This window comes from Nanorana parkeri, unplaced genomic scaffold (assembly GCF_000935625.1).
Source record: "Nanorana parkeri isolate BGI_ZX_2015 unplaced genomic scaffold, ASM93562v1 scaffold13, whole genome shotgun sequence".
Taxonomy (NCBI): domain Eukaryota; kingdom Metazoa; phylum Chordata; class Amphibia; order Anura; family Dicroglossidae; genus Nanorana; species Nanorana parkeri.
Window position 1 is genome coordinate 2,121,959 of NW_017306281.1, and position 11,881 is coordinate 2,133,839.

The window sequence follows — 11,881 nt, forward strand, 5'->3', positions numbered from 1 at the left end:
AATTAGTAGCAACTACAACTAGTCAGTACAGTACCTCAGGGTCATGCTCTATGCACTCTCTCCTCCCACGGCTACTGCTGCTCTGAATAATCACAGCAGAGCCAAAACTATCAGGAGGAAAATGTGAAGTGATCACTCAGTGTCTCTAAGTCCAGGCACTTGACACTCACTGACAGGGAGGAGTAGGGATTAACAGAAGCACAAGCAAAGCTAATCACACTGTTCCGTACTCAAGTAACAACAGGGCATGGTTGGTGGATGAACATCGAGAGACAGCTCATCCTTCTTGTTCTGACAGGGACCCCTCTGCCCCGGGCCCCCAGCAGTTGATTTGGTAGTTTAGCACTGTTAGAAATGAGTAATGCAGTTGGTTTCATTGTCCTTTTTATGTAGTATTTTATGTTCGGTTTGTCTGTTTTGTATAGTTTGTCATTGATTGTTGTTTGTTACTTGCTTTTTTGTCCTTTTTATGAACTGTTTTTTTTTTTGTTTTTTTGTTAATGGACCAGTTTAGAGTAGGACTGATTTCATTGTATTCTGTACAGTGGTAATTAAGGCTTTCCTTCTTTCCTGTTTTGGTAACATCTGTCAGAAGGGGATATGCATCATTTGAAGAAATAGTATCTTACTTCCTCATAAGACAGAAACACAGACAGCAAATATAACTTGATGGGTCTTTACCATTTCCCATTCTAGCCAAAACTTAAAGACAAACAGTTTTGGCTTTGCATACAGTTTAAGGTAGCTATAGGTATTAGATAGCCGTCTTTGCTCTGGCTGTTTTCTGCCTGATCGGTGGACAATCTGATGTCTAGGAAATGCCTGCAAGACACCACTGGCTGAGGCCCACTGAATGGAAGAGCCATCACTACTGTGTACTATGGCGCCAGAGTTGTGGGCACTAGTTAAATTGTATTGTGTATATTAGTTAACAAGAATATCAAGTAAATGTCACCAGCACACCAAGTTATTTAGCAAAAGTCAATTCATTGACACATTGCCATTCAGTACAGGCGCTTTTGGGGCCTCAAGGGTACCCCTTCATCAGGCTCAGAATGACACAGTCTCAAAACACCATCACCATTAAAAGAAGGCTCACATGTGACAGGTTTATGGGCAGGCAACGTGATTCACTCACCCAGCTGTTGGCACGCGAGTAGCGTGCCAACAACTGGGTGAGTGAATCACGTTGCCTCCCCATAAGCCTGCCACATGTGAGCCTTCTTTTATTATGAAATGGCGGGAGATACTCGTGCAATGACGAGTTTGGTTGGGAGGTGGTCTGTTTTAAACATTTCATTTGTGTGTATTTAAAGGTGATGGTGTTTTGACACTGTGTCATTCTGAGCCTGATGAAGGGGTACCCTTGAGGCCCCGAAAGCGCTTGTACTGAATGGCAATGTGTCAATAAATTGACTTTTGCTGAATAACTTTTAGTGTGCTGGTGACATTTACTTGATATTCTTGTGCTATACACGGTGCCGTCCGTGGTCGCTACAAGCACCAACCTGCTTTGCAGGTCTTCCATCGTTCCGGTAAAGAGTGCAGCTGGTTTTCTATTTTTATTAGTTAACAAGGACACAATGGAACTTATAAGACATTGCTAATCTGTATTATTGTACTGAATATGGAATATACCCTTTATTTCCAGTATTTAATACCTGTAGATTTCATTTTCAGCAAGGTTACACGGTCCATAAATCTAATACACTTTTTACTGGAACCTCTGCTTTGTGCTTTATATTTCAGAATGTTGCTGCCAACCACAGAATAAATGACGCTGTAGCCAATGAAGATGGACCCCAGACACTCAATGGACGGTTCATGTATGGTCCTCTTGATATGGTAACCCTCACTGGTGAAAAGGTAGGTTGTAGATGCACTTGTGCCACTGCTTGTATGTTATTGTGTAAGCCAAAATCCTTCTATGTCTTGTTAGTTCTTTTTCTCATGTAAAATGATATACAGGCAAACAGCAGGTACTTAGACTTTCCTGCATGTAACAAGCTGGTTGGATGGAAAACCATATTGCATGATAACCACATCTACTTTGGATTCATTTTTTAACAACTTAATGTTTGTCTTCTGCATGGTTCAGAAGAGTGTACAGTAGCATATGTTGCCAAAGGTTAGGTCCAAATCTTGCCGTATACAAAACAATCCAATTATCAATATATCATATATTGGAATATTGCAAAACAAACTGATTCTGGCTTTCCATGTAAAAACATAAATTGTGTCTCAGGGTTTTGGGGCTGATTACTTTGCATGTAGCATTTGGGTGCCAGGATTTTGGTTATCTGTTATGACATACATTTGTTTCTGTTTGTGCATCACAGTTTGGTAATGAAATGAGGTGCTAATATTATGATTGTTGTTGGCTTAAAGCTGAACTCCAGACAAAACTTCAATTTTTTGTTTAGCATAGACTGGGGGTGTTGCTGTCTGACTCCAGTCACTTCTTTCTTATCTCTGGTAGAACAGGACAGGGGAACTGTTCCTCCCTTCTTATCTCTGGAAGAACAGGACGGGGGAACTGTTCCTCCCTTCTTATCTCTGGAAGAACAGGACGGGGGAACTGTTCCTCCCTTCTTATCTCTGGAAGAACAGGACGGGGGAACTGTTCCTCCCTTCTTATCTCTGGAAGAACAGGACGGGGGAACTGTTCCTCCCTTCTTATCTCTGGAAGAACAGGACGGGGGAACTGTTCCTCCCTTCTTATCTCTGGAAGAACAGGACGGGGGAACTGTTCCTCCCTTCTTATCTCTGGAAGAACAGGACGGGGGAACTGTTCCTCCCTTCTTATCTCTGGAAGAACAGGACGGGGGAACTGTTCCTCCCTTCTTATCTCTGGAAGAACAGGACGGGGGAACTGTTCCTCCCTTCTTATCTCTGGAAGAACAGGACGGGGGAACTGTTCCTCCCTTCTTATCTCTGGAAGAACAGGACGGGGGAACTGTTCCTCCCTTCTTATCTCTGGAAGAACAGGACGGGGGAACTGTTCCTCCCTTCTTATCTCTGGAAGAACAGGACGGGGGAACTGTTCCTCCCTTCTTATCTCTGGAAGAACAGGACGGGGGAACTGTTCCTCCCTTCTTATCTCTGGAAGAACAGGACGGGGGAACTGTTCCTCCCTTCTTATCTCTGGAAGAACAGGACGGGGGAACTGTTCCTCCCTTCTTATCTCTGGAAGAACAGGACGGGGGAACTGTTCCTCCCTTCTTATCTCTGGAAGAACAGGACGGGGGAACTGTTCCTCCCTTCTTATCTCTGGAAGAACAGGACGGGGGAACTGTTCCTCCCTTCTTATCTCTGGAAGAACAGGACGGGGGAACTGTTCCTCCCTTCTTATCTCTGGAAGAACAGGACGGGGGAACTGTTCCTCCCTTCTTATCTCTGGAAGAACAGGACGGGGGAACTGTTCCTCCCTTCTTATCTCTGGAAGAACAGGACGGGGGAACTGTTCCTCCCTTCTTATCTCTGGAAGAACAGGACGGGGGAACTGTTCCTCCCTTCTTATCTCTGGAAGAACAGGACGGGGGAACTGTTCCTCCCTTCTTATCTCTGGAAGAACAGGACGGGGGAACTGTTCCTCCCTTCTTATCTCTGGAAGAACAGGACGGGGGAACTGTTCCTCCCTTCTTATCTCTGGAAGAACAGGACGGGGGAACTGTTCCTCCCTTCTTATCTCTGGAAGAACAGGACGGGGGAACTGTTCCTCCCTTCTTATCTCTGGAAGAACAGGACGGGGGAACTGTTCCTCCCTTCTTATCCCTGGAAGAACGGGACAGGGGAACTGTTCATCCCTTCTTATCCCTGGAAGAACAGGACAGGGGAACTGTTCCTCCCTTCTTATCTCTGGAAGAACGGGACAGGGGAACTGTTCATCCCTTCTTATCCCTGGAAGAACAGGACGGGGGAACTGTTCCTCCCTTCTTATCTCTGGAAGAACAGGACGGGGGAACTGTTCCTCCCTTCTTATCTCTGGAAGAACAGGACAGGGGAACTGGGGTTAGCAGGGTCTTTTGGAAAGGAAGACACAGACAGCTATAAAATCCTGACAAAGGATGCTGCACTATTATGCACTATGCACTATAAAATGCACTATTATGGCAGTAAAACATTCATTTCAGAAGCTGAAAAACAACTTGCTGAAGGACCTCACATAGCAAGGACCGAGTCAGCTGACAAGGTGGTGGGTTGGCAATAATCTACTATAAAGCTAGAGTCTGATAAGTACTGAAGCAAAATACAAACTGACTATTACTACTTTGTATTCAAAGCTGGAAATTGTTCTCTGGGTAACACCTCCATCCTTCTTTGCAGCAGTTTGTATAACTTATTGTTTGTTTCTAGAACAAAACCTGTCTGATACTCTCCAAAATTGTGTTGCTGTAAACTTTCCTGTTTTTTCCTGAGAAAGGTTGTAGTGAACTTGAAAGTAGGGATGCACCGATATATCGGCCGCCGAAACATATCGGCCGAAAATGGCACTTTTGGCAAAATGCTGAAAGTGTCATTTTTCTGCCGAAATAGCGGCGCATCCCTACTTTCTCTCCTCCCCGCTGGGCGCTGCTCTGTGTCCCAGCAAGGAGGAAACTTTCACTGGTGGCCGAGCGCTGCGGGAGGAGAGCGCTGTGAGCAGCCGTTGTCTCTCCTCCCTGCACCGCTCAGCCTCCTGTCACCGATTAGGAGAGCGGCTGTGTGGGCGGAGACAGCCAGTGCTGTCACAGGAGGCTGAGCGGTGGTGCAGCGAGGAGAGCTCGATCTGACAGCTGACTCCTTCCCCGCACCGCCGGCTAGCCTCCTGTGACAGAGTGTCAGGAAGGAGAGCAGGTACAAACACTCAGCAATCGTGATTGCTGAGTGTTTGTAAAGAATTGAGGACAGAGTATGTTTACTATATCCTCAATTATGAATGAATGGGAAGTAATCTACATCACCTCCTGATCATTCATAATTGTGGATATAGTAAACATACTATCTCCACAAGTTATAAATGAACAAGAGCACTCAGTATAGAGGATTAAGAAAGTGAGTGTCATCCCCCATATTTTTCTTTTGACAGGTTTCATTTAACTTCACTTATCTTGCAACAATCATGTTGCAACACTTTCTGTTCATATAAGGAGTGTGACAAGACCACTATTTGAGTGCATTGCAGTCTGCATTGACAGTAATAATGCCAGTTATGACAGATAGAATTCAATGCATCATGTTGTACTCACTCTGTTGTCTTCCTACAGGTGGATATTCATATAATGACGCAGCCTCCATCTGGAGAATGGGTTTACTTTGATACCGAAAATACCAACAGCAGTGGCAGAATTTCATATGTCATCCCTGAACATAGGAGACTTGGTGTCGGTGTATATCCATTAAAAATGGTCGTCAGGTATTGTGTCATGTGTTTAACCTTTATTTTATCTTCTAGATAGATACCAGGGATGCACCAATACCGCTTTTATCAATATTTATCTTTCGGTACTGGCTGAAATGTACCGATACTAATACTTCTGCTAGCATGGAGCCGGCTTCCCGGACAGTCAGTAAACCATGCGGCGTGTCATTACCTGCCGCCCGGCTTCTTGATTGCCCAGGAAGCCGGCTCGATGCTGATTGGCTAGGGAAGCCAGCTCCATGTTCCCTTGCAGCACTGCCTGCACTGCAAATCTCCCTCTGCCTGGAAGTTCCGGTATCGGGGTAAGTATCGGAGCATTTGGACGAGTACTCACCAAAATACTCAGTATCGGCAGCGGTGCATCCCTAGGTGATACCCCAAAAATGTAATTGCATGGTCTATAAATCTACTGTACAGAGGAAACGCATTGTCACTAAATGGCATTTTTGAGTACATGACCCATGCGTCACGTGTCAGTAACTATGCAGCCACAAATCTTTACCTCGACTTCAAACTAAACAGCAGCAAGAAAAACACACTTTATTTCTTATTTGAGTTAATCTGAACTCAAAGCAGCCCAACGCTATCCTACAACATTAGACCTTGTAATATTACCAGGAAGACTTGTTTTCAAAATAATAAATAACTAGAAAATGATTTATTATTAATAAGACTTCATACTATTTGTTTTAAAAGCAGTGTGTAAAATGAAATGTCAAAACACTTCAGTGGAACAGTGCACTCTAGAGAGCAATCATTGTCTATAGAGCTAACAGATGGTAGGATGCTTTATGTCTTATCATTCCCATACTCTTCACAGAATTGTTGAATTATTCAGCTTTATTCGGTGTATATAAACCCAAAAGCACAATTATAATATCTTGGCGCATATCAGTCCTTAGATGTGGTGATTGTATTTATTTTCCACTGGTGATCCTGCCAGAAACACACTTCCTGTTTTAGGGTGACAACATCCCCTCACTGTACTGTGTCTACAGAGGAGCATTTTTTTTTCACCCTATGCTGCTCTCCTTATTTGGACCACAAACGCCACCTCCTCTCCTCATCTCCATTACGTAGGGAAGAGAGCTGGGAAAGCTGATAAGGTTGTTTGAGATTTCAGTTCAATTCACAGAAGTAACAAGGACATACAATTTCTGGCAGATCAAGTACAATGTGTACAAGATCTGCACTTGTAGAGATTGTACTTAGCATGAAAAGACAAAATTTCTATGGATTGGTAAGCTGTAATATAATATGTTTTTTGTTCTTTTGTCACCCTTTAATTCTATGCATTGGGTACCTCATATAATGTACGGTATATGTAGAATACATGTTTTATTTCGTTGTCTGTGGTCTCATCTACCATCAGACCTTTCCTGTCCTCTAGCACCTCTGATGTGTCAACACAGTTGTGCAGATACACCAACTAACCCTCATGTTACCTCGTGCCTTGTGACAGCAGCTATTTCATGTGCGAACATCATATCTAATCAGGAAAGAACAAAAAACAAGGGGCGCCTACCCTAGTGCAGATGGTTTTTTATTAGGGATGCACCGATATATCGGCCGCTGAAACATATCGGGCGAAAATGGCACTTTTGGCTAAAAGCCGAAAAGTGCCATTTTTGTGCCGAAACATCGGCGTATCCCCGCTTTCTTTCCTCCCTGCTGGGCGCTGCTCTGTGTCCCATCGCGGAGGAGAGATAGTGACAGCCGGCCGAGCGTTGCGGGTGGAGAGCGCTGTGAGCGGCCGATGTCTCTCCTCCCACACCGCTCGGCCGCCTATCACAGTGCGGCAGAGCCGCGTGGGGGCGGAGACAGCGCTGTCGCAGGAGGCTGGGCTCTCATCTCGCACGGCTCACTCAGCCTCCTGTGACGGTGTGTGTCAGAGAGGAGAGCGAGTGCAAATGCTCAGTGATTGCTGAGTGTTTGTAGATAATTCAGGACATGGTATGGTTACTATATCCTCAATTATGAATGAATGGGAAGTGCTCTACATCAACTCCTGATCATTCATGATTGTGGATATAGTAATCATACTCTGTCCTCATGAAAATAAAATATTGAAAAAATTAAAATAAAAACATTTTCGGTTTTGGTCTGACAATTTTTTTTATTTCGGTTTCGTTTTGGTTTTTTAATTTTTATTTCGGTGCACCTCTACTTTTTATTGGTTAAAAGGTAGCCGGAGTGAAATGGTACTCACAAAAGTAGATCACAATGAGCTTTCAGCAAACATGAGATGGCAAACCAGGATGGAATAGATGAGAGCAGCACAGACAGTCCTGTGTGCCAGCACAGAATGCCTGCATTGACGCGTTTCCGGGGTCACGCCCCCTTCCTCAGAACGTTCTGCAGCTCTCATCTATTCCATCCTGGTCTGCCATCTCATGTTTGCTGAAAGCTCATTGTGATTTTTTTGTGAGTACCATTTTATTCTTGCTACCTTTTAACCAATAAAAAAACCATCTACAGTAGGGTAGGCGCCCCCTGTTTTTTGTTCTATCCTAGATACCACAGTCTCCCTGGCTGAAGTGGGGCAGCGACCCATAACAATCTTGCATATGAACCTTTCAGTTGCATGGTCCTTTTTGGTGCTCTCTGTTGTTTTTTCTTAATCATATCTAATCACTTTACTTGAAACCAGCAGAATCACCGTCACATTAGTTCATCCTGCCTGCCACTATTGCTTTTCTCATTATTATTACAGGCTAAGTGCCACTTTCCAGCTTTACAATGTTTTATTCCTTCCATTTTTGCACTCTTTCACATGAAATTCACACATCTGCCCATCAATGGAAGAGGACAGACAAAATCTATGAGATTAGTAAGCTCCGCCTCTCAGTAGGCTCCACCCAACACCTATAAAGCAGCCACTAGTTCCTGTACACACATTAGAAAGAAAAGAAAGATCTTTTTTTTGTTTTTGTTTGTTCCTGCTTATACTGCTGTGTATTCTCTGTATGACAGAGAAGTTCATATGTGTGAATTCACAACCTATGTGTGCATTACCATATGAACTACAACCTGTGCACAAAAGTGAAATGGGCCCTAAGGGTTTGAAACTATGATAGGAGCTTTTAGAGGATGGAACCAAAGTGAACTCATAAGACTCCTGGACCTGTAACTTCTGGTGCATACAGGATACAGTTACTGCCGTAGGTAACGCCACGGGTAATTGACATAAACAGTGGCAAAATACAAATCAGACATGCAGAGAGCAAAAAGTATAACCAAAGAAGAAATGAGATGACATAAGAAGCATGATACAACAACCTTAGAGCAAATACGGTAAAGATGCAGCTGTCATACTAAACAATATTCACTTAACATTGTCAGTGATTGCAAAACAGAAATACCCCACATAATATTGCTGAAATGAAATGAATGATTCATTGACTACTACAGATAGAGCCTCTTTACCTACATGGTATCTTCCACCTATGTGTTTTCACTTATTTAGCATTTTAGCTTATAAATGAAAGTAAATGTATATAAGACATCGAGAGGAAAAAAAAAATATTGATGTACAAAGATGAAACCAGATTTTATATGACTGGAGTAGTATCAGTTTAAAAATAAAAACAAAACGTTGGTTGCTGTGGTTACTTTGTACATTGTTCTTATTAATAAATCTGTTGATGAAAGGGTTTTAGTAACATCTATGTATACAAATGAATCTGTAACAATGTCCTTTGTTTTCATTCTAGGGGAGACCATACGTCTGCTGACAGCTACCTCCATGTTTTACCTAAAACAACAGAATTTGTAGTATTCAGCATTGACGGATCTTTTGCCGCTAGCGTTTCCATCATGGGCAGTGACCCGAAAGTTAGAGCAGGGGCAGTGGATGTAGTGAGGTCAGTGTACCCTGTTTTGTAGGTATTTGATAGCGTTATGCATTGTCCATAGCACTTGTAACACCTCCTCTATCTTCTTCTAGGCACTGGCAGGATCTTGGCTACCTCATTATCTATGTCACAGGCAGACCCGACATGCAGAAACAAAGAGTGGTGGCATGGCTTGCACAGCACAACTTTCCACATGGCATAGTCTCATTTTGTGACGGATTGGTTCATGATCCCCTGCGGCACAAAGCAAACTTTCTGAAAAGCTTGATTCAAGATGTAAGAAATGTTTTTTACAATTCATTGTAGGTGCTATCCGCTACTGACCAGTGCATGTCTTGTTAACCAACACTACTGCCCTCTTTACTGTTTTACTCATTGCCCGTGTTTGCAATGTAGTAAATAACAGTGTATGTACTGCATTCTCTAGTGTAGAAAAGGGCTAAAACCCCTGCCAGGTTTTAATGTGTTTTCTGCGTTCACATTGGGGAAATGTGCCCTCACTTTCTCTTCTGGAGACACAACAGGAAGTGAGAGGAAATCTCTCCAAAGTGAGGGAAAATACCTTTCTTGACAGTTGTCACACAAGTGTCTCTGTAGATTGTATTTACCTCATTTTAAGACCTGCTAAGGACCAGATGATTTTTTATTATATCCTGATACTTAAAACTTTGGAATTAAAAATGGCATACTTTCGTTTTCTCATGACTGTATATGACCATTTACCATAATATCTAGGGATGCACCGATACCGTTTTTTTCCGTATCGAGTTCGAGTACCCGTATATTTTTCGGTACTCGTCGATGCCGAATCCCGATGCCGGAAGTCCAATTAAGGAAGCCAGGCGGCGTGTAATGACTCACTGTCCGGCTTCCTGATTAGAGGGGAGCCCACTCTATGCTCTCTCGTCACCAGGTGACGAGGAAGCATGGAGCCGGCTTTCTGGCCAACCAGGAGGCCGGGGGTGGGTAATGACTCGCCGCCCAGCTGCTTGATTGGCCAGCTTCCCAACCAATCATATCAATCATAGCTTAGGAAGCCGGGCGGCGAGTCATTACACGCCGCCCGGCTTCCTGATTGGCAGGGAAGCCGTCTCCATGCTCCCTCAGTATCGGTGCATCCCTAATAATATCTATTGACATTTGTACAATAGGGACACATGCTTCACTTTAAAATCTTTATCTATGCTGTTGAATTTTTGCAGGTACATATGAAAATCCATGCAGCTTATGGCTCCACAAAGGATATCTCAGTGTACAGCGCTATAGGTCTGTCACCAATGCAAATCTTTATTGTAGGTCGACCAACCAAGAAGCTGCAACACCAGTGTCAGGTAAGTCTTATTAGTCTCTGCCATATATTTAAAGCTACTCACACATTCCCCAGTACTTGATCATATTTTACAACTGATGCAGTGTTGCAGCATGTATAGTATGAAAGAGACTGCCATGTCCAAAGGTCAATGCTACCAATAACACAGCAATGTGTCACACAGGCCACTTCTTGCATTCATTTTATGACATCATTGGGAATAAGCAGTGATGATGTCTCTGTCATTGTTTGCAGGAAGTTGCATTACTTCCTGTAGCTGTCTTTAACAGTGGTAACCAGAACCCAAGATCTGGGGAAGACCAGAATGAAGACCTTAAATTTTAAAATGAAAGAACTGCCTGTTTTGTCGGGAGTAACCAGCTTCCTTCCTCTATTTCTAATCTGCATTAAAAAATTGAGACACACATTGCCTACTGGTGGCATCCGAGTCCTTTTTTCTCACACTTTGTCACATTACTGACTGTCTTTGCGTCACTACCCTACAGGGGCATAGTTTGGAACCGACATGGTTCCCTTTATGATTTGTTTATATAATTGCTGCATATAATTTGTGAAATTTTCTTCCTACAGTTCATCACCGAAGGCTATGCTTCTCACCTCGCACAACTGGAATACAGCCACCGATCTCGGCCTGCCAAGAACGCCAACAGAATAGCATTGCGGAAAGGAAGCTTTTGTCTTCCGGGTCAGTCAGATTTCCTAAGGAAGAGGAATCATTTACTTCGCACCATCTCATCACAGCCCACAGCTAGCAGTAACCACAGACCAGAGCGAACGCAAAGTCAGTCAGAGAGTGACCGCGACCGGGAAAAGGAACGTAGCCAAAGAAGTATGAGCATTGCAGCAGGATGCTGGGGGAGGAGTGCGCCACCCACCAAGCTGGATTCTGGCGTTTTAAGTCAGAAGTGAGCTCCCATGCATCGTGAACTAATTCTTGTGCTTGGCTCTTGCCACTTTAAAGGGAGGGGAGCAAAAAAAAGGGACAGAGGTGACAAAATGGTGCTACTATATAACAACATTAGCAAAGCTGATGACAAGAAAGGTTGAACTGCAGGCCTTAAAAAGGGTAGCAATGCCCAGAAGATCATTGTGACAGAACCACACAAGGGGACAAATGAAACTCATAAGTAGTCAACATTTTTATTTATTTTTATTTTTTAAGCAGGTTCATAGACTTATCAATGTAAATATATGTGCCTCCTTTATCTTCTTAGCCATCTCTGTGGGGTTCCTGAGAAGAATGCACAGCACATGTCCAATTAAATATGGAGAAGGATCTACTTTGTACATACCACT

General features: G+C 43.4%; 1 protein-coding gene across 1 annotated transcript in view; it reads left to right on the plus strand.

Moving 5' to 3' along the window:
- PITPNM2 (phosphatidylinositol transfer protein membrane associated 2) overlaps window positions 1-11,574 on the plus strand; it is a 264,382-nt gene extending 252,808 nt beyond the window's left edge. The window contains exons 20-25 of the mRNA XM_018556846.1: window positions 1,750-1,866; window positions 5,247-5,395; window positions 9,115-9,264; window positions 9,348-9,531; window positions 10,458-10,586; window positions 11,156-11,574. Of these exons, the coding sequence (XP_018412348.1) occupies window positions 1,750-1,866; window positions 5,247-5,395; window positions 9,115-9,264; window positions 9,348-9,531; window positions 10,458-10,586; window positions 11,156-11,494 (1,068 nt within the window). The 3' untranslated portion in view covers window positions 11,495-11,574. The remainder of the gene's footprint in view (window positions 1-1,749; window positions 1,867-5,246; window positions 5,396-9,114; window positions 9,265-9,347; window positions 9,532-10,457; window positions 10,587-11,155) is intronic.
- Window positions 11,575-11,881: the final 307 nt, after the last annotated feature.